Consider the following 19,821-nt stretch of genomic DNA (forward strand, 5'->3'; position numbering starts at 1 on the left):
TTGGACTGGGAGGGAATATTGGCATCAATGGACACAGAACAGAAAAGGTAATTTTGTCTGTATGTAAACTCACTGCACAGTATATTCCCACGGGCAATACGTTTTATTTTTTATCCTTTTAAACATATGTGGCTTACTGCCAAAGTTAAAATGGCTATATATAATAAAAAAAAAGAGCTTTTAAAAGAATATAAAAATGAAGGAACACTATCATCGTTTAAAATGTTACAAAGAATATAACAGAATATATAAAAAGGAAATTAAGGACACAAAAATTCAAAACGAACGACAGATTGCTAAAGATAGTAGGGCAAACTCCCCCCCCCCCCCCAAAAAAAAATAATCTTCAAATATATTAATAGTAAAAAAAGGTCAGGTCTGAGCATGTAGGCCCTTTACAAAATAATCTGGAGTGGGTGGCTGGGGACAAAGAAAAGGCAAATTTGTTAAATACTTTCTTCAGCTCTGTGTATACAAAAAGGAGCATTGGGGGGAGCTCATGCCCATAATGGGGGTGGTAGTGACACACCCCCCGAATGATCCGCAATGGCTCAAAAGTGATATGGTCTAGAAATATTTAGACAGAATAAAGGTGGATAAAGCACCTGCACCAGATGGCATCCACCCACGGATCCTAAAAGAATTGAGCTCTGTCATTTCAAGGCCACTGTTTCTAATTTTTAAAGACTCGATAATGACTGGACCTGTTAGTTTAACTTCTATGCTACTACTGGAGAGTTTAATAAAAGACCACATAGATGAGTTCTTGTTGGAAAAAAAATTTTTTAAGCAACAGACAGCATGGATTCGTGAAAGACAGAAGTTGTCAAACAAATCCGATTTCTTTTTATGAGGAGGCAAGTCAAACCTTGGACAGAGGGGTGGCAGTGGACGTGGTATACTTGGACAGAGGGGTGGCGGTGGACGTGGTATACTTGGACAGAGTGGTGGCTGTGGACGTGGTATACTTGGACAGAGGGGTGACCATGGACGTTGTATACTTGGACAGAGGGGTGACCGTGGACGTTGTATACTTGGACAGAGGGGTGACGGTGGACGTTGTATACTTGGACAGAGGGGTGACGGTGGACATGGTATAGTTGGACAGAGGGGTGACCATGGACGTTGTATACTTGGACAGAGGGGTGGCGGTGGACGTTGTATACTTGGACAGAGGGGTGGCGGTGGACGTTGTATACTTGGACAGAGGGGTGGCAGTGGACGTTGTATACTTGGACAGAGGGGTGGCTGTGGACGTGGTATACTTGGACAGAGGGTGACGGTGGACGTGGTATACTTGGACAGAGGGGTGATGGTGGACGTGGTATACTTGGACAGAGGGGTGGCGGTGGACGTTGTATACCTGGACAGAGGGGTGGCTGTGGACGTGGTATACTTGGACAGAGGGTGACGGTGGACGTGGTATACTTGGACAGAGGGGTGGCGGTGGACGTGGTATACTTGGACAGAGGGGTGGCGGTGGACGTGGTATACTTGGACAGAGTGATAGCTGTGGACGTGGTATACTTGGATTTTGCAAATGCGATTAACACAGTTCCCCACACACGTGTAGGGTAAAGTCTACAGGCTTGGAAAGATCAATTTGTAAATTGATAGAAAACTGGCCTAAAAGACAGAATTCAGAAAATTTAGTTATTGTCAGAAAATTTTGAAATTGAGTTATTGTCATGTTAACTGCTCAATGTGGCTTGGGCATCTAGGAAACAATGCTATCTGGTCACAAAGGGGTTAATGTATTATAGAATAATACATATATATATATATATAGAATAATACATCTATATATATATATATATATATATATATATATATATATATATATATATATATATATATATATATATATATATATAGAATAATACATATATATATATATATATATATATATATATATATATATATATATACACACATACACACATATATATATATAAAATACAGGATTTATATAGCGCCAACTGTTTGCGCAATGCTTTACAAAAAATAAAAAGGAAGGCAGCCAGTGTACAGGTTCCATAGAAGAGGGTTAGAAGGGCCCTGCCCCTGAGAGCTTACAATCTAATCGGGAGAAGAAAGTGGTACAAAAAGGAAATAACTGGGAGGGAGGAGCTGATGGAAGAATTCTGCACATACAAAGATCTGCAAATCACCAACAACTGGTTTACATTGACACAGAATGACGGAATACAAAGTAACCGGTCAGGTGAAAAGTTTTCATTTTACAGGCAATGGAGAGGAACACCTCACCCTCTTTATTTTATCCCATCACCTCCTACGTGGGGCGCTGCTTAGAACTCCAAACAATAAGAGAGTGACAATTGCGTGAAATCCCTCAGACCCGGCGAGGGCGTTTACGGGCGATCCTGGGAGGGGGTGGAAAAACAGATTAAATCCGACACTTTTTCTTTACCATCTTAACCTACTCCACCTTGATGGTGACAGACGGATGAGGAGCGTTCTGTATACAGATGACAACTTTTTATCAGGATATTCGTGGAGAGGGAGAGAGAGAGAGAAAAGGAGGAAAAAACAGTGAAGACAGAGAAAGAAGACAATTGGTTACTTTAAAAAAAAAAGGGGAGGAGGGAAGAGAAAGAAAAATAAATGTGGAAAAAAACTGGGGTAGAAGAATAGCAAAGAAAGGGGAATAAAAAAGGGGGGGGGGGGGAGAGAAAATGAGATAGGAAAAAAAAGAGAAGAGATAAGAGAGAGAGAGAAAAAAAAAAAGGAGAACAAAAAAAGAAATGTAGCACCTTGGAGTTTAGGCAGGGTTGCACCTCACAAATTTACTTGCCAGGAGTTGATCTATCAATTTATTTTTAAGTTTGGCCTTGTTGCACTTTTCTCTTCTACTACTAGGTGGCCGGGCACTTGGTGGTACTAGATACGAGAAGGGCATTGCAAGGTCAGATTATGGGTATATGGTATTTTTCAGCCAATGGGCAGGAGTTTTCTTTGAACCCTTGGCCTGCTGGGAGAACCTATATATTTCGGGTGGAGTCAGGTGATCGGTGTTCTGTGCCACGTGTTGTAGGAAGGGGGTATGTGCTGTAAGAAGGGGTTGTAGTAACGGGGAATGTGTTGTAGGGAAGGGTTATAGGAAGGGGGTACATCCTGTAAGAAGGGGTTGTAGGAAGGGGGTACGTGTTGTAGGAAAGGTTTGTAGGAAGGGGGTACGTGTTGTAGGAAAGGTTTGTAGGAAGGGGGTACGTGTTATAGGAAAGGTTTGTAGGAAGGGGGTACGTGTTGTAGGAAGGGGGTTCACGTTGTATAAAAACTCCAATCATTGCAATTTAGCTACCATTATTTAAGATGGGCCGGGTTGTAGCTGAAGCTGGTACCTCAGGGTGTGATTGTTGTTCAGCATAAACTTGATAAGTGGAGTTACATAACTGGAGGTGTGACCTCACCGGGGGAACAATGCTAGGCAGTATCTCACTGTGTCACAGGTCTCCACCTCTGTTTAGGGAATAATGTTCCAATGAGACAAAGATGCCTGTCTTCAATCTGTACTTTACCACCTTCAAGAGAGAGAGAGAGGGAGAGGGGGTGAGAGAGGGAGAGGGGGGCGAGAGAGGGAGAGGGGGGCGAGAGAGGGAGAGGGGGGCGAGAGAGGGAGAGGGGGGCGGAGAGAGGGAGAGGGAGAGGGAGAGGGAGAGGGAGAGAGGGAGAGGGAGAGGGAGGCGAGAGAGGGAGAGGGAGAGGGAGAGAGGGAGAGGGAGAGAGGGAGAGGGAGAGGGAGAGGAGAGGAGAGGGAGAGGGAGAGGGAGAGGGAGAGGGAGAGGGAGAGGGAGAGGGAGAGGGAGAGGGAGAGGGAGAGGGAGAGGGAGAGAGGGAGAGAGGGAGAGAGGGAGAGAGGGAGAGAGGGAGAGAGGGAGAGAGGGAGAGAGGGAGAGAGGGAGAGGGAGAGGGAGAGGGAGAGGGAGAGGGAGAGGGAGAGAGAGAGAGAGAGGGAGAGGGAGAGGGAGAGGGAGAGGAGAGAGAGAGGGAGAGGAGAGAGAGAGAGAGAGAGAGAGAGAGAGAGAGAGAGAGAGAGAGAGAGAGAGAGAGAGAGAGAGAGAGAGATCCACCCTCTATACAGCCTAAACCAGAGAGAGAGGTCCAGCCTCCACCATCATAAGAAAGTCCCTTCCATCACAGAAGAGGCTGATATCATTGGGCAGACAAACTGCCAAGTCTTCAACTAAGACATAAAAAGGACCCTTCAGACATTGGAGAAGGTTCACACAATCGGACCACCTAAGTTGTATGTCCAAGCAAAAAAATTAAATTTTTTCTAATGTCTGCATCCTAATCCGGCCACCAAAGGCCAATCATTGTGAAGTGATGTATATTTACTGCAAGCTTTTTATCAAATAGGATTTTTGGTTGTGTGAGCGATCCGATTCTCCGATCCAAGATTTGTTTTTTTTAAATTCATCTCAGCGCTGTTTATATTTAGGAAAGCCATGTGACCCTCATTCAGAAAAACTTTATTCACAGATATATTGTTCTTTTTTGGTATAAATTATGTCAAAGCCGAAAACAATATTACCGTGTTTGCAGAATCCTCGGTCGTACCACGGGCAGTCTTTGATTTTAGATGCCGGGTCTATGTGCAGGAAAGGACAGTCCTTGTTGCTGCATTCCCCTAATAGAGAGAAGAGAGAGGAGGAGTGTCATCTATTATACAATAGAGGAGTTATCACTGTAACACAGGGGCCTCCAAACTGCAGGCCAGGGGCCAGATGTGGCCCTTTGCTTGCCATTATCCGGCCCTTGGGCACTATTCTTTCTCTTGATACAAGCCACCTTTCTTCCACCGACACCAATGATGGGGCACTATTCACCCCACTGACACCAATGATGGGGCAGTATTCACCCCACTGACACCAATGATGGGGCAGTATTCACCCCACTGACACCAATGATGGGGCAGTATTCACCCCACTGACACCAATGATGGGGCAGTATTCACCCCACTGACACCAATGATGGGGCAGTATTCACCCCACTGACACCAATGATGGGGCAGTATTCACCCCACTGACACCAATGATGGGGCACTATTCACCCCACTGACACCAATGATGGGGCACTATTCCTCCCACTGACACCAATGATGGGGCACTATTCCTCCCACTGACATCAATGATGGGGCACTATTCCTCCCACTGACACCACTGATGGGACACTATTCTTCCCACTGACACCAATGATGGGGCACTATTCCTCCCACTGACACCAATGATGAGGCACTATTCCTCCCACTGACACCAATGATGAGGCACTATTCCTCCCACTGACACCACTGATGGGACACTATTCCTTCCACTGACACCAATGATGGGGCAATTTTTCTCCCACTGACACCAATGATGGGGCAATTTTTCTCCCACTGACACCAATGATGGGGCAATTTTTCTCCCACTGACACCAATGATGGGGCAATTTTCTCCCACTGACACCAATGACGGGGTACTTTTTCTCCCACTGACACCAATGATGGGGCACTATTCCTCCCACTGACACCAATGATGGGGCACTTTTTCTCCCACTGACACCAATGATGGGGCACTATTCCTCCCACTGACACCAAGGATGGGGAACAGATTTATCTGCCGACATCAAATATGGGGCACTATTTCTCCCACTGACACCAATGATGCATATATTTTTTTTCTTCACACTGATCACCAAGCCTATGGCAATAATTACTCCCACCGATGCCAGGGAATTTTCTACTCCCACCCGTCACAGTCCGCCCCCTACTAATATCTGAAGGGCAGTAAACTAGCCCTTTGATAGTTTGGAGACCCCTGCTGTAACAGGTGGTAAGGAATATTTGCTTGTCATTATGAATGTTCACCACTAGATGGCGGCAGAGGATCAATGATGTGCAAGTTACTGACATTCTGATTCTTGTTATTTAGACTTGGATTGTAAAAAAAATAAAACTGTCACTTATCTGTTGCAAGCTGGGAAATGAAATCACATGACACATTGCCTTCAATTGCATTGTACAACAGCAAGGAAAATCACAAAGAGATGACAAACATTGCAATGCATTCAGCATCTCTGCGACTGCAGAAAAGCTAGACAGAGGATCCAGTCAGTCTGATAGCCTTGCAGTGGGAAAGCGGAATAGTAAAGCACAATCACTGTGCAGGATTACTAAAGCAGGAAGCCCGGCCTTTATGTGAAATGCAATAATAGCAATACTATGTAAAATAGCAGAACGTGCCCATCTAATAGGGCCCCATTCACATCTCACGATTTGGAATCGTAGGCAGAGTCTCTGCAACTTGCGTTTGGGTGCCAATATCCCTTAATGGCACCTCAAATTAACAGCGATTCCGCCGTGATTGACAAGCCACGCCTTTCAAAATTGCGTGAAGCTCGTCATCAGAAAAGAAGCTGGAGCTTCTTTTCGGGCGACTCTAACCCGCATGGGGCAGGCTGGCCATATGCGACATGCAAAATCCGCATGCAAATCGCTAAGAAAAATACAAAATCGCGCTTTTTCCTGCAACATGAGACTGTGAACAGGGCCTTAAGGAAGATAAAAATCCTAAATAAGGAAAACGAAAGGCAGCCACCACGTTTTTATTTTATTTATTTTTTTCGTTTTTCAGGTCATTCGTTATGATCAAAAGACGTTATTTCAAATAAATTCGTAACCTTGGAAAAATTTGAATTTGTTATTTTCCGTTCGTTTACATGCGGAATTCGTTATTTTGATAATTTGGAAAAAGCCGAAAATGCGGAAATCCAAAAGAACGGAAACCCAAAAAAGGACGGCAATCCGAAAAGGACGGCAACCCGAAAAGAACGGCAACCCGAAAAGAACGACAACCCGAAAAAGAACGACAACCCGAAAAAGAACGGCAACCCGAAAAGGACGGCAACCCGAAAAGAACGACAACCCCAAAAGAACGACAACCCCAAAAGAACGACAACCCCGCAAAGGACGGCAACCCGCAAAGGACGGCAACCCGAAAAGGACCACAACCCGAAAAGGACCACAACCCAAAAAGAACGACAATCCAAAAAGAACGACAATCCAAAATAATAACTCAGAACTATTAAATTATAGGTATTGGAATAACCTTTCAAATTTGGCTGTTAGTGAACGAAATGAATACGAATTTATCCGAAGTTACGAATTACCTGAAATAAGAAATGCCGCATTTAAACAAATGAAACGTAACAAATAATAATAAATAATAATAAAAAGTTTATTATTATTATTAATTTGCATCTAAACGAATGTAACGTAACAAATTAATAATAATAAACTTTTTATTATTATTTATTATTAATTTGTTACATTCCATACGTTTAGATGCGGCAGTCGTTATTTCGGATAATTCACAACTTCGAATAAATTCATATTTGTTACGTTCACCAACAGCCAAAATTTGAAAGATAATTCCAATACCTATAATTTAATAGTTATTAGTTATTATTTTGGATTGTTGTTCTTTCGGATTTTCACATTTTGGATTTTCTAAATGAACAAATTCCGCATCTAAATGAATGGAACGTAACAAATTAATAATAAAACGTTTTATTATTATTATTATTATTAATAATAATTTGTTACGTTCCATTCATTTAGATGCGGAATTTGTTCATTTAGAAAATCCAAAAATCCAAAACGTTTTATTATTATTATTATTATTATTTTTAATTTGTTACATTCCATTCATTTAGATGCGGCATTTGTTATTTTGGATCATTCGTAACTTCGGATAAATTCGTATTCGTTACATTTACTAACAGCCAAATTTGAAAGATAATTCCAATACCTATAATTTAATAGTTATTTTTATTATTATTATTATTATTATTATTAGTTATTATTTCAGATTTTCGAATATGCGTTATTTTTTGTTCTTTTGAATTCTCGGATTTTAATTCTTATTTTCAAAATTTTCTCATTTCCAAATATTCTGAAAAATTTGTTAAATGAGTTTTCATTAATTTGAATATTTACAAATTAATGGATTTGTCGAATTTAATGGAAAAACGTATTCAGAGCGATACGAATTGCACATGTCCAGGACTGGCAAGATCATCTCTGCTCTCTCCTCCCATCAGTATGCTCCTTGCGCTGCCAACTGATTGGCTCCTTGTGTTGCTTTCCCCTCTCCCAGTCTGAGCTTTGCTGTAGGGAGCGCAAGAGGCTGACGCCAGGTCAATTTTGAGCACTTATACTGCTTATATATAAAGAAATGAGGATGTATTCATGCAATAGTTGGTGTCTCTTATATCTGCACGTAGTTCAGCCTTAATTCACACCTTCTCTCGTTCCTCACCGAACTTGGAGTAGAAGTAGCACTCGGGCATGCGGTCCATGTCGTACTCGTGAAGGAACTCGCACTGGTCCCCCTTCTTGCAGAGTCCCCTCAGCCAGTGTTTGCAGACCACCGTCTTCTCCCCGGTCAGGTGACGGAACGGGCACATGGCACCTGCAACCAGAGGATAACACCAACAGATCACTTCATCCAACCTTCCCAACCTCATTACCCCGGGGGAACCCCTAAAATCATTCTCATGTCTTGGGGAACCCTAGACAATGATATCTACAGTCCATGTGCATTACTGTGATCAGCGAGTTGCAGATATAAATGGGACCACAGACCACACCGTATTTTTTTTTAAGTTGGACCCTGGTAAACTGTTGGTCCGTGGGAGAATGGCCTCCCTACTTTGGGGGTCCATGAGAGAAGGGCCTCCCTACTTTGGGGGTCCATGAGAGAAGGGCCTCCCTACTTTGGGGGTCCATGAGAGAAGGGCCTCCCTACTTTGGGGGTCCATGAGAGAAGGGCCTCCTTACTTTGAGAGGCCTTGGGAGGCGGGCCTCCTAACTTTGAGAGGTCCGTGGGAGAAGGACCCTGGTAAACTGTTGGTTTGTGGGAGAAGGGCCTCCTTACTTTGGGGGGCCCGTGGGAGAAGGGCCTCCTTACTTTGGGGGCCCGTGGGAGAAGGGCCTCCTTACTTTGATGGGCCCGTGAGAGAAGGGCCTCCTTACTTTGGGGGGTCCGTGGGAGAAGGGCCTCCTTACTTTGGGGGGCCCGTGGGAGAAGGGCCTCCTTACTTTGGGGGGCCCGTGGGAGAAGGGCCTCCTTACTTTGGGGGGTCCGTGGGAGAAGGGCCTCCTTACTTTGGGGGGCCCGTGGGAGAAGGGCCTCCTTACTTTGGGGGGCCCGTGGGAGAAGGGCCTCCTTACTTTGGGGGGCCCGTGGGAGAAGGGCCTCCTTACTTTGGGGGGCCCGTGGGAGAAGGGCCTCCTTACTTTGGGGGGCCCGTGGGAAGAAGGGCCTCCTTACATTGGGGGGGTCCGTGGGAAGAAGGGCCTCCTTACATTGGGGGGTCCGTGGGAAGAAGGGCCTCCTTACATTGGGGGGTCCGTGGGAAGAAGGGCCTCCTTACATTGGGGGGTCCGTGGGAAGAAGGGCCTCCTTACATTGGGGGGTCCGTGGGAAGAAGGGCCTCCTTACATTGGGGGGTCCGTGGGAGAAGGGCCTCCTTACATTGGGGGGTCCGTGGGAGAAGGGCCTCCTTACATTGGGGGGTCCGTGGGAGAAGGGCTGCCTTATATTGATGGTCAGACAGAAGATAAATCTGCCCCTACCACTGCTCAAGGAGCTCTGAGCAACCGGGATGAGAAAGGCTTACTTGATTACTCACACATACACTCCTTCTCAAGAGAACTAATACTAAAGAGACTGCCTTGCATATTACACGAATGAGAAATTGGCCAGGAGAATTCAACCTAAATGACAGACCTCCCCACCAATACATTGTCAAGGAGAACCTACATAAAAATGTTCTCCGAGTTTCTATTCTTGATTGACCATATTAGACAAACAACCCGGACGTGACTGTTACAAGTCTGATTCAGTGGGTTTTTCACAAGGTTTGTGAATGGGACTACAGCCTCTGGTTTAATGTTTCTGTGCAGATACCATTCCTGAGAACACCAGAAGGTGGCGCTCTTATGTAAGGGACAAATGATAATACTGATGAATTCTATATTTGGCTGTAGTAAGTATTTTGAGGTCTCTTACCTTTTCGGCATAATCCCCGAGTGAAGAAATTACAGACGGCCGCCCCGGACTCTGCGCCATGAGAGAGAGAAAAGGGGGTTATTGTGGAGCTAAGCTACAAAGAGGAGAGATTCTCTTCCTAGGAGAATTCCCGAAGGACGGATTTATCTCTCTAAAAGATGAACCTCTGAAGCCGAGAGGCTCCGATTTCCGCTCTAACCTTCAAGAACAATCAGATCTCCCAGTTGTATCAGGTTGGAGCCAAAATATATTCCAGAATTTATCATCTCAGGAACAAGATGTACCTTCAACTGGACTAATGTACCTTCAGCTGGACTAATGTACCTTCAGCTGGACTAATGTACCTTCAGCTGGACTAATGTACTTTCAACTGGACTAATGTACCTTCAGCTGGACTAATGTACCTTCAGCTGGACTAATGTAACCCAACTGATAAGAGTGAAGGGCCAAAATTGGTCGCCACTTAAGCGCTTGTCCATATTTTTTTCCCCATTATATTCAAAAAGAATTCCAGACATGGATATTTTTACATAGTTCTATTGGTCCAGCTTAGATCAATATAAAGTATGTGTGCACCCTATCCTGGGCAGCCAGCAGAAATTTTTGGGACCCTTACACAGCTTTAGGTGGCCTGGGCCCCCCTCCCCCCAGGCCTGACCACCAACATTCCCCAGGGCTTGTCCACGGGCCTTCCTACCGAATCCGCACACCGACCACCTCACCTGTACGCACTCAGCCCCCCCCCTCAATCCTGTATATATGTCAGCCCCCCACACCTGAATATATGTCAGCCCCCCCCCACACCTGTATATATGTCAGCCCCCCCACAACTGAATATATGTCTGCCCCCCTCCACACACACCTGTATATATGTCAGCCCCCACATACACAGCTGTATATATGTCAGCCCCCCCCCCCCCACACACATCTGTATATATGTCAGCCCCCCCTACACACACACACACCTGTACATATGTCAGCCCCCCACACACACCTGTATATATATGAGCCCCCCCACACACACCTGTATATATGTCAGACCCCACCACACACACACCTGTATATATGTCAGACCCCCCCACACACAGACACACACACACACACACCTGTATGTATGTCAGACTCTCCCCCCCCACACACACACCCCTTTATATATGTCAGCCCCCCCCCCACACACTCCTGTATATATGTCAGCCCCCCCACACACACCTATATATATATGTCAGCCCCCCCACACATCTGTATATATGTCAGCCCCCCCCCCCACACACACACACACCTGTATATGTGTCAGCCAGGCATGTACTGGCCATCGGGACTACTGGGAGTTTCCCGGTGGGCCGATGGCTCAGTGGGCCACTCTGATGTAAGGGGGCTGGTGATGGGACACTGATGTAAGGGGGCTGGTGATGGGACACTCTGATGTAAGGGGGCTGGTGATGGGACACTCTGATGTAAGGGGGCTGGTGATGGGACACTCTGATGTAAGGGGGCTGGTGATGGGACACTCTGATGTAAGGGGGGCTGTTCCTGGGACACTCTGATGTAAGGGGGCTGTTCCTGGGACACTCTGATGTAAGGGGGCTGTTCCTGGGACACTCTGATGTAAGGGGGCTGTTCCTGGGACACTCTGATGTAAGGGGGTGCTGATGGGACACTCTGATGTAAGGGGGTGCTGGTAATGGGACACTCTGATGTAAGGGGGTGCTGGTAATGGGACACTCTGATGTAAGGGGGTGCTGGTAATGGGACACTCTGATGTAAGGGGGTGCTGGTAATGGGACACCTCTGATGTAAGGGGGTGCTGGTAATGGGACACTCTGATGTAAGGGGGGGCTGGTAATGGGACACTCTGATGTAAGGGGGGGCTGGTAATGGGACACTCTGATGTAAGGGGGTGCCGATGGGACACTCTGATGTAAGGGGGTGCCGATGGGACACTCTGATGTAAGGGGGTGCCGATGGGACACTCTGATGTAAGGGGGTGCCGATGGGACACTCTGATGTAAGGGGGTGCCGATGGGACACTCTGATGTAAGGGGGTGCCGATGGGACACTCTGATGTAAGGGGGTGCCGATGGGACACTCTGATGTAAGGGGGTGCCGATGGGACACTCTGATGTAAGGGGGTGCCGATGGGACACTCTGATGTAAGGGGTGCCGATGGGACACTCTGATGTAAGGGGTGCCGATGGGACACTCTGTTGTAAGGGGGTTGGTGATGGGACACTCTGTTGTAAGGGGGTTGGTGATGGGACACTCTGATGTAAGAGAGTGCTGATGGGACACTCAAAATGTAAGTGGGCCGGTCTGGATGAAGTCCAGGGCCAAATTTCTGTCCCAGTCCATCCCTGGTGTCAGCCCTATCCCCCACCTGTATATATCAGCCCCCCACACCTGTATATATGTCAGCCCCCCCACCACACACCTGTATATATATGTCAGCCCCCCCCCACACACACACACCCCTGTATATATAGTGCCCCATTGTTGGTGTCAGTGGGAGGAGTAGCGCCCTATTGTTAATATCAGTGACAGGAATTATGCCCCATTGTTGGTGTAGAAGTAACAGAGCCTTGTATCTGGGGAAAGGTTGGGAAATAGTATCCCGAGGGCCTAATGAAGGCGAGGGCCACATCTGGCCCCCAGGGCTGCAGTTTGGAGGCCACTTCTCTAGAAGCTGGAAATCGCTGTATAAGCACTGCTACTACAGTGATCTGTGCTTTCTTCTGGTTTCCCTGCCGAGCAGCAGGACAGCCAATCAACATAGGACCCGAAAACTAGTAGGGGCAGCCCCCGGCCTCAGTACTCCTCTGTAGAGCTCTCAGCACTCCTCTGCAGAGCTCTCAGCCCTCCTCTGCAGAGCTCTCAGTCCTCCTCTGCAGAGCTCTCAGCCCTCCTCTGCAGAGCTCTCAGTCCTTTAGAAGCAGTAGGAGGAGTTATGCAAATATCAAAATGCCTTGATGGGTGGGTTTGAAGCTGTGGGCGTTCCCAGGCAGGTTGTATTTGCCTAGGTAACTCCCACATGTGAGGCCAAACCGCTATGTTTGAAAGAACTAAAATCCAATGAAAGGGGCGGTGCCAGGGACACTCAGGCTGGGGAGGAAAGCACTAGATGACACTGGACGTCCTCCAGCCAGGAAATGAGGCGGGGGGGCTCTATCTGACTTGCTGCAGCTTCTAATGCACAGTGTGAGAAGCTCACAGTGTGCAGTGAAATCGGAAGAAGCCATTTCAGGAGAGGAGCCGGTACACCTGTGTGAGACCGGAGGGAAGATTTAATGGCTCTAATGAAGACGTCCCGATCTATAATTGCATTGCCAAGGTCGCTCCCAGGCTTCCTGTCCATCCAGTTATACATTTTTAATGAGCGCCCCACATTACAGGTCACTCAGGCCGGACTCTCCTTTAACCCATTACACGCCGGCCGCCATACTCACTGTCCATGCCTTGGAAGGGCAGCACAAAGGATCCCCTCTGACCATCCACATCCTTCTCCAGGTCAAAGTTGAACTTCTCAAACCCGGCGATTACGTCCTGCATGGCTGCCAGCGCCTCACCTGATTGGATGCAAAGCCGGTCCCGAGAGATCTGTTCCTACAGAAATCACCAGAGAGCAGAGCCGCACCTTACTGGAGAGAAGACTTTCATTACAGTCAGACATTTCTACCGTATGTCCCATCTCAGGGGGCGCCCATCGCAGCAACAACTCACCTGAGTGTATTGGTGCAGTGTGGTGGTATTCATTCTGATTGGCACTGTGTTGCACTAATGCACTTTATTTTATTAGCAGTGCATTACAATGCAGGTTGATGCAATGCAATGCATGTCCAGCAGGGGGTGCGTTGGAGCTCCATTCACACCATCTATTTGCAGTAACTCTTATGCACTAATGCAGTGATGGTGAACCTCGGCACCCCAGATGTTTTGGAACTACATTTCCCATGATGCTCCACTACACTGCAGAGTGCATGAGTATCATGGGACATGTAGTTCCAAAATATCTGGGGTGCCAAGGTTCTCCATCACTGGACTAATGCATAAGGGTGAGTTGCTGCAAATAGATGGTGTGAATGGAGCTCCAACGCACCCCCTGCTGGACATGCATTGCATTGCATCAACCTGCATTGTAATGCACTGCTAATAAAATACTGCATACAGTGTGAACTATTAGGCTCCATGCACACTGAAGCTCAAAAAAGCTATTTCTGGACGCCAGATTGCTAGCAGAAAACGCTGGTTGAAAAACCTGCTTTTAACAGCGTTTTATACTAGCGTTAATGAGCGTTAATGAGCGTTTTACAGCGTTGGCGTTAATGGGCGTTTTTTATAAAAATACACAGAGGACACTCCAAAAATCCCACAATGCATTGAAAAATAGAATGCCGAACACTAATGAACGAGCGTTAATAAACGTTAATGAGCGTTAATGAGCGTTTGTCGTTTTTTGCCGCTGAAAAACGGCACTTTGAACGCGAATTTCTGGCGTTCAGAAAAAAGCCCATAAACTCCACTGCTCATTAAAGCTGAAAAACGTCCATGTGTGCATGGACACATAGGCTAACATAGAGTGGAGTTTATGGGCTTTTACAAAAAATGCCCAAACTCCAATAAACTGCAGTTTATCAGCTTCAGTGTGCATGGAGCCTTAGTGGTAATCAGGACTGTTAGAAATCACGGGGCCCCCTACAGCCTACCTTCCTTTTCTTTTTTTTACCTTTTTTGGGGGGGAGGTTTTGTTTGGGAGAGGTGGTTTGTTTTTGTTTTTTTTTTACCTTTTTGACGGTTTTTTTTTTTGCTTGTTTTTCTACTTTTTTTGGGGTGTTGTTTGTTTTGTTTATTCGTTTTTTTGTGGGGGATTTCTTAGGTTTTTTTTTCCTATTTTTTTTTTTGTTTTAGTTTTTTAAACCTTTTGGGGTTTCTTTTTTGTTTAGTTTTTACCTTTCTTGTGAGGGGGAGGGGGGCTACCTTTTTGTCTGTTTTTTTGTTTACCTTTTTCTGGGAGAGACCTTACTTTTTTTATCTTTTCTGTGGGGGGGGGGGGGGGGGGGGGGCACTACCTTTTTCTCATGGGATGGTACCTCTTTTGGGGTTGTTTGTATTTTTGGGTGATTTTTATGTTCTTTGTTTTCTTTTACCTTTTTTCTTTTGTTTTAACTTGGGGGGTTGGGGTACCTTTTGAGGTTTCTTTTTTGTTTTTACCTTTTTTTGTGCGGGGGGGCTACCTTTTTGTCTTTTTTTTTTTTTTTACCTTTTTCTGGTAGGGACATTACTTTTTTTTTTTTTTTATCTTTTCTGTGGGGAGGGGGGGCTACCTTTTTGGGTTTTATTTTTTTTTTTACCTTTTTCTCGTTTCCTCTTTTGGGGTTGTTTGTATTTTTGGGTGATTTTTATGTTCTTTGTTTTCTTTTACATTTTTTGTTTTATTTTAACTTACCTTTTATTTTTTTTACTTTTTGGGGTGGGGGGGTTTTTAACTTTTTTTGCAGTCTTGTTGGGGGTTGTGCTTTGGTGAAATGGTGGGGTCAGACACCGGATGTCTCACTTTTCAGACAGAGAAAAGGGATGCAGGAGAGGGATTACTCCACTCAATTACTCCTCTGCAGCCTCAGCTGCACTGCAGATAAACGAACAGGAAGCACTCTCCACAGAGGCTTTTTCACAAATTGAAGCATAGTAAGCGCAGTTTACTATGCTTCAGTTATGACTACAGGGGCCTGGGGGAGCAGGCACTGGAATTAACTGGAACATTTTTTCTGAGTGGCATGGTACCTTTTTTGGGGGTTGTTTGTATTTTTGGGTGATTTTTATGTTGTTTGTTTTCTTTTCCCTTTTTTTGTTTTATTTAAACTTTTGGGGGGGGGGGGCTCATTCCTTTATTTTGTATTTTTTTATTTTTTTGTAGTCCTGTTGACCTTTGGTGAAATGGGGGGGGGGGGTCTAAACAGACCCCTGATGTCTCACTTTTCAGACAGAGAAAAGGGATGCAGGACAGGGATTACTCAACTCAATTACTCCTCTGCAGCCTCAGCAGCACTGCAGATAAATGAACAGGCAGCACTCTCCACAGAGGATTTTTGTTGATTCACAAACTGAAGCATAGTAAGCGCAGTTTACTATGCTTCAGTTATGACTACAGGAGCCTGGGGGGGGGGCACAAGGACTGGAATTAATCTTCTCATGGCTGCTCCCGCAGTAGCTGAAAGCTGGCAGGAGAAGAGAGGAAAAGCCGGCTGCACTGCAGGGGGGTTGGTTTCAGCGATAAGGCAGTACAGCTGGCCCTCCTGATGAACTGATGGGGCCGGGCCCTGTACTAATGCACACAACCTGTTTGCGGTAATGCGTTAGGCACATACGTTGGTGCAAGGTGGTGCCATTCGATGCAATTGGCAGCCTAACACACCTGCCGACAGACATGCGTTGTGCTAATAAATGTGTTGCGCTACCAAGACAGAGCCCATGCACTATGCTTTTTTTTATAGCGCTCCGCAGCGCATGGCAAGTTGCGCTTAAAGGACCGTTCCACATTGTGAGCCAACACGGCTACGGCACCCAATGCACCTGCCGTTGGACATGCGTTGCAGCACAAAGCAGAGCAGTGAATTGCGTTGTGTTGCTGCGAGTTGGGCGGCCCATAGAGTTCAATGGTGCGTAAAACGTGCATTTTGGTGCGTCGGCAACAGATGTTACCAAGTCTTGGCCAGTGGCCTTTCCACTCCAAACCGCAAAGTGGAAATACATGGTCAATAACGCATGTGAACGCAGAGACAAACATGACACTTGCCTAATGCCCCCTCTACTCACATTCAGGGATCTAAAATGGACCCCACTCACACTTGGCGATGTGGAATTTGCGGGCCGACTCTGCACAATTCCAAATCACGTGGGAATTGCTGCAAAACGCGCAACGCACATTCTAAATGGTTCCCCCCAAACGCAGTGCGATTTTGCCACAATTGTCAGGTGAATTGCACAGCAAAACGCGCCTTTAAAAATCACATGACGCGTGTCACTCAAAAAATAGGAGGAGCTTCTTTTGGAGTGACAAACGTGCATAGGGCAGCCCGCTGAAATGATTGGTGTGCCCTATGTGCGACCCACGCGGGATCAAGTGAAAATCGCAAGTTCCCACAATACAAAGTGCGACTGGAGCCTAAAAAGAAGTTCAGTTTTTAAAAATTCCCCTCCAGGAGCACCAACCTGTCCTTGTGGGATTTCATATGGGGAAGAGTGGGCTGGGGGTGTGATGGGTCAGGTGAGGCACAGGTGAGGCCAGGTCCTGATTAGCACACCTGAGTGCAGCCGGGTCATGTGACAGATCAGAGTCTGGAGGACACAGAGGATGGAGGAGCTGATGGGAGATCCCTGGAGGAGACGTCACCTGGGTGAGTCTTCCATTGTCTCTGTTACACTATATGATTTACATGTATTGGGGGGGATGATGTACACAGGAACTAAGGAGGGTCCTGAATGAGTTAGATGGGTGCTGGATGATGCAAGTAGGTTCTGGGGGACTGGATGATTTGGGTGGGTGCTGGTGGGTGACTCAGGAGGGTACTGGGTAATAGATGACTCAGATGCTGGGTCACGGGAGACTCAGGTGGGCATTGGGTGGCTCAGGTGGCCACTGGTTCATGGATGACTAGGTGAGCGCTGAGTCATGGGTTAATCAGGTGGGCGCTGAGTGACTTGGGTGGGCACTGGGTAATAGGTGATTCAGACTCTGGATCATGGGTGACTCAGGTGGGTGCTGGCTCAGGGGTGACTCAGGTGGGTGCTGGGTGACTTGGGTGGGCTATGGAATTAATCAGGTGGGCGCTGGGTCACGGGTGGCTCAGGTGGGCGCTGGGTCACGGGTGGCTCAGGTGGGCGCTGGGTCACGGGTGGCTCAGGTGGGCGCTGGGTCACGGGTGGCTCAGGTGGGCGCTGGGTCACGGGTGGCTCAGGTGGGCGCTGGGTCACGGGTGGCTCAGGTGGGCACTGGGTCATGGGTGGCTCAGGTGGGCGCTGGGTCACGGGTGGCTCAGGTGGGCACTGGGTCATGGGTGGCTCAGGTGGGCGCTGGGTCATGGGTGATTCAAGTGGGCGCTGGGTCAGGGGTGGCTCAGGCGGGTGCTGGGTTATTCAGGTAGGCGCTGGGGCATGGGTGATTCAAGTGGGTGCTAGGTCAGGGGGGACTTAGGTGGGTGCTGGGTGATTTTGGGTGGGCTCTGGAATTAATCAGGGGGGCGCTGGGTATTGGGTGACGTGGGTGGGCATTGACTGACTCAGTTGGGCACTGGGTATTGGATGACTCAAGTGGGCATTGGGTGACGTGGGTGGGCATTGGGTATTGGGTGGATAATGGGTGACTCGGGTGGGTGCTGGGTAATGAGTAACTCAAGTGGGCGTTCAGTGCCTCAGGCAGGTGCTGGGTAATAGGTGACTCAGGTGGGCACTGAGTCATGGATGACTTAACTGGGTGCTGGATCATGGATTTCTTAGATGGGCGCTGGGTAATCGGTGGGTGACTGACTCAGGTGGGCGCTGGGTAATGGGTGACTTTGGGGAGTCGCCCTGTTTTGTTTACCCCGTTACCCTGTATGGTTTATCAACCTACCTTCATTCCTCCCACTCAATAGAGACCACACCCCCCTTCCCTGCATAGCTGTCAGGTGACATTTTACAGACCAGTCCTGATACATTATTGGATTTCTGTTTATTTGTATATTTAGTTGTTTTGGTGAGTCTGATAACATTCCTATGATCATTGCTCAGCACAACTTCTATTGTTCTGTATCATGGATGACATCCAGAGAGTCCGTTCCTTTTATGTAAACTTCACATTATTGTTTCATGTCTTGTGTAATGTTCTCAATGACTACAAAGTGTTCTCTGATTGGATAAGGTGAGGAAGCGGAGCAGTGACGTCTACCTCATCCAATCAGAGAATGCTTTGTATTCATTCGAAAATGGAAAGTGGTCTGTAGATGGCGCCAGCAGCCGACCTCCTGTGTTCACAGGGCAGTGATGTCACACTCTCCACCTTGTCCAATCAGGACAGGGCAGTGATGTCACACTCTCCACCTCGTCCAATCAGGACAGGGCAGCCACTAAACTGAGGACCCGGAAGCTAGTGCAGATTACTGTAGTAGCGGTGTAGTAGTGCTATCTACTACAGTGATTTCTCCGCTTTTAAAGGACTCCTACAGGTTTGGGATATACATAGTTACAATGTTGCAGCTTGCACCCCGTGTACTGTAACTATGTATAAAATATCCACACCTGGAAGTATTCTTCTTGTATAGTGCCGGCAGCTTTGCACCCACACCTCTAAAAATTAAAGCGGAACTTCAGTCATTTTTTCATCTTTCCATCTATTAAATCTTCTGCTCTTGTTGTTGTTTTAACTTTGGATAGTAAAACATTTTTTTTTTCTGCCAGTAAATCCCTTATACAGCCCACTTCCTGTTTCTTGTCTGGTTGTTAGCCTAGGCTTATGTCATCATGCACAGCTCGCTCTCACTCTCGTGTGAGTTTGCCAAGAAGGGATGAGTCATAAGAGGGCCAATGAGAGCTGTAGAGCTGGAGCTGTGCTTCTGTGTAAATCCAGGAAGTGAACAGGCAGCAGCTTCAGCTGCCCACAGTTAAAATGGTGGCAGCCAGACTCAGCGGAGGGAGATTTCTGCAGCATATTTGGCAAGTACAGAATCACAGTATATATAAAATAATGTGCAAAGTGGTTGGAGGGAAGCTCCAGAATGGC

At 46.8% G+C, this 19,821-nt stretch overlaps 1 protein-coding gene across 1 annotated transcript in view; it reads right to left on the reverse strand.

Annotated features, from left to right (window-relative positions):
- CPSF4L (cleavage and polyadenylation specific factor 4 like) overlaps nucleotides 1-17,846 on the reverse strand; it is a 25,807-nt gene extending 7,961 nt beyond the window's left edge. Inside the window, exons 1-5 of the mRNA XM_077458684.1 lie at nucleotides 17,277-17,846; nucleotides 13,517-13,708; nucleotides 10,077-10,127; nucleotides 8,322-8,474; nucleotides 4,556-4,651 (exon numbers count right to left, since the gene is read on the reverse strand). Coding sequence (XP_077314810.1) covers nucleotides 4,556-4,651; nucleotides 8,322-8,474; nucleotides 10,077-10,127; nucleotides 13,517-13,619 — 403 coding nt within the window. The 5' untranslated portion in view covers nucleotides 13,620-13,708; nucleotides 17,277-17,846. The remainder of the gene's footprint in view (nucleotides 1-4,555; nucleotides 4,652-8,321; nucleotides 8,475-10,076; nucleotides 10,128-13,516; nucleotides 13,709-17,276) is intronic.
- Between the last annotated feature and the right edge of the window lie 1,975 nt (nucleotides 17,847-19,821).

Source organism: Lithobates pipiens, unplaced genomic scaffold, assembly GCF_037356315.1.
Source record: "Lithobates pipiens isolate NorthernLeopardFrog02 unplaced genomic scaffold, aLitPip1_a1.2 Scaffold_28, whole genome shotgun sequence".
Classification (NCBI taxonomy): domain Eukaryota; kingdom Metazoa; phylum Chordata; class Amphibia; order Anura; family Ranidae; genus Lithobates; species Lithobates pipiens.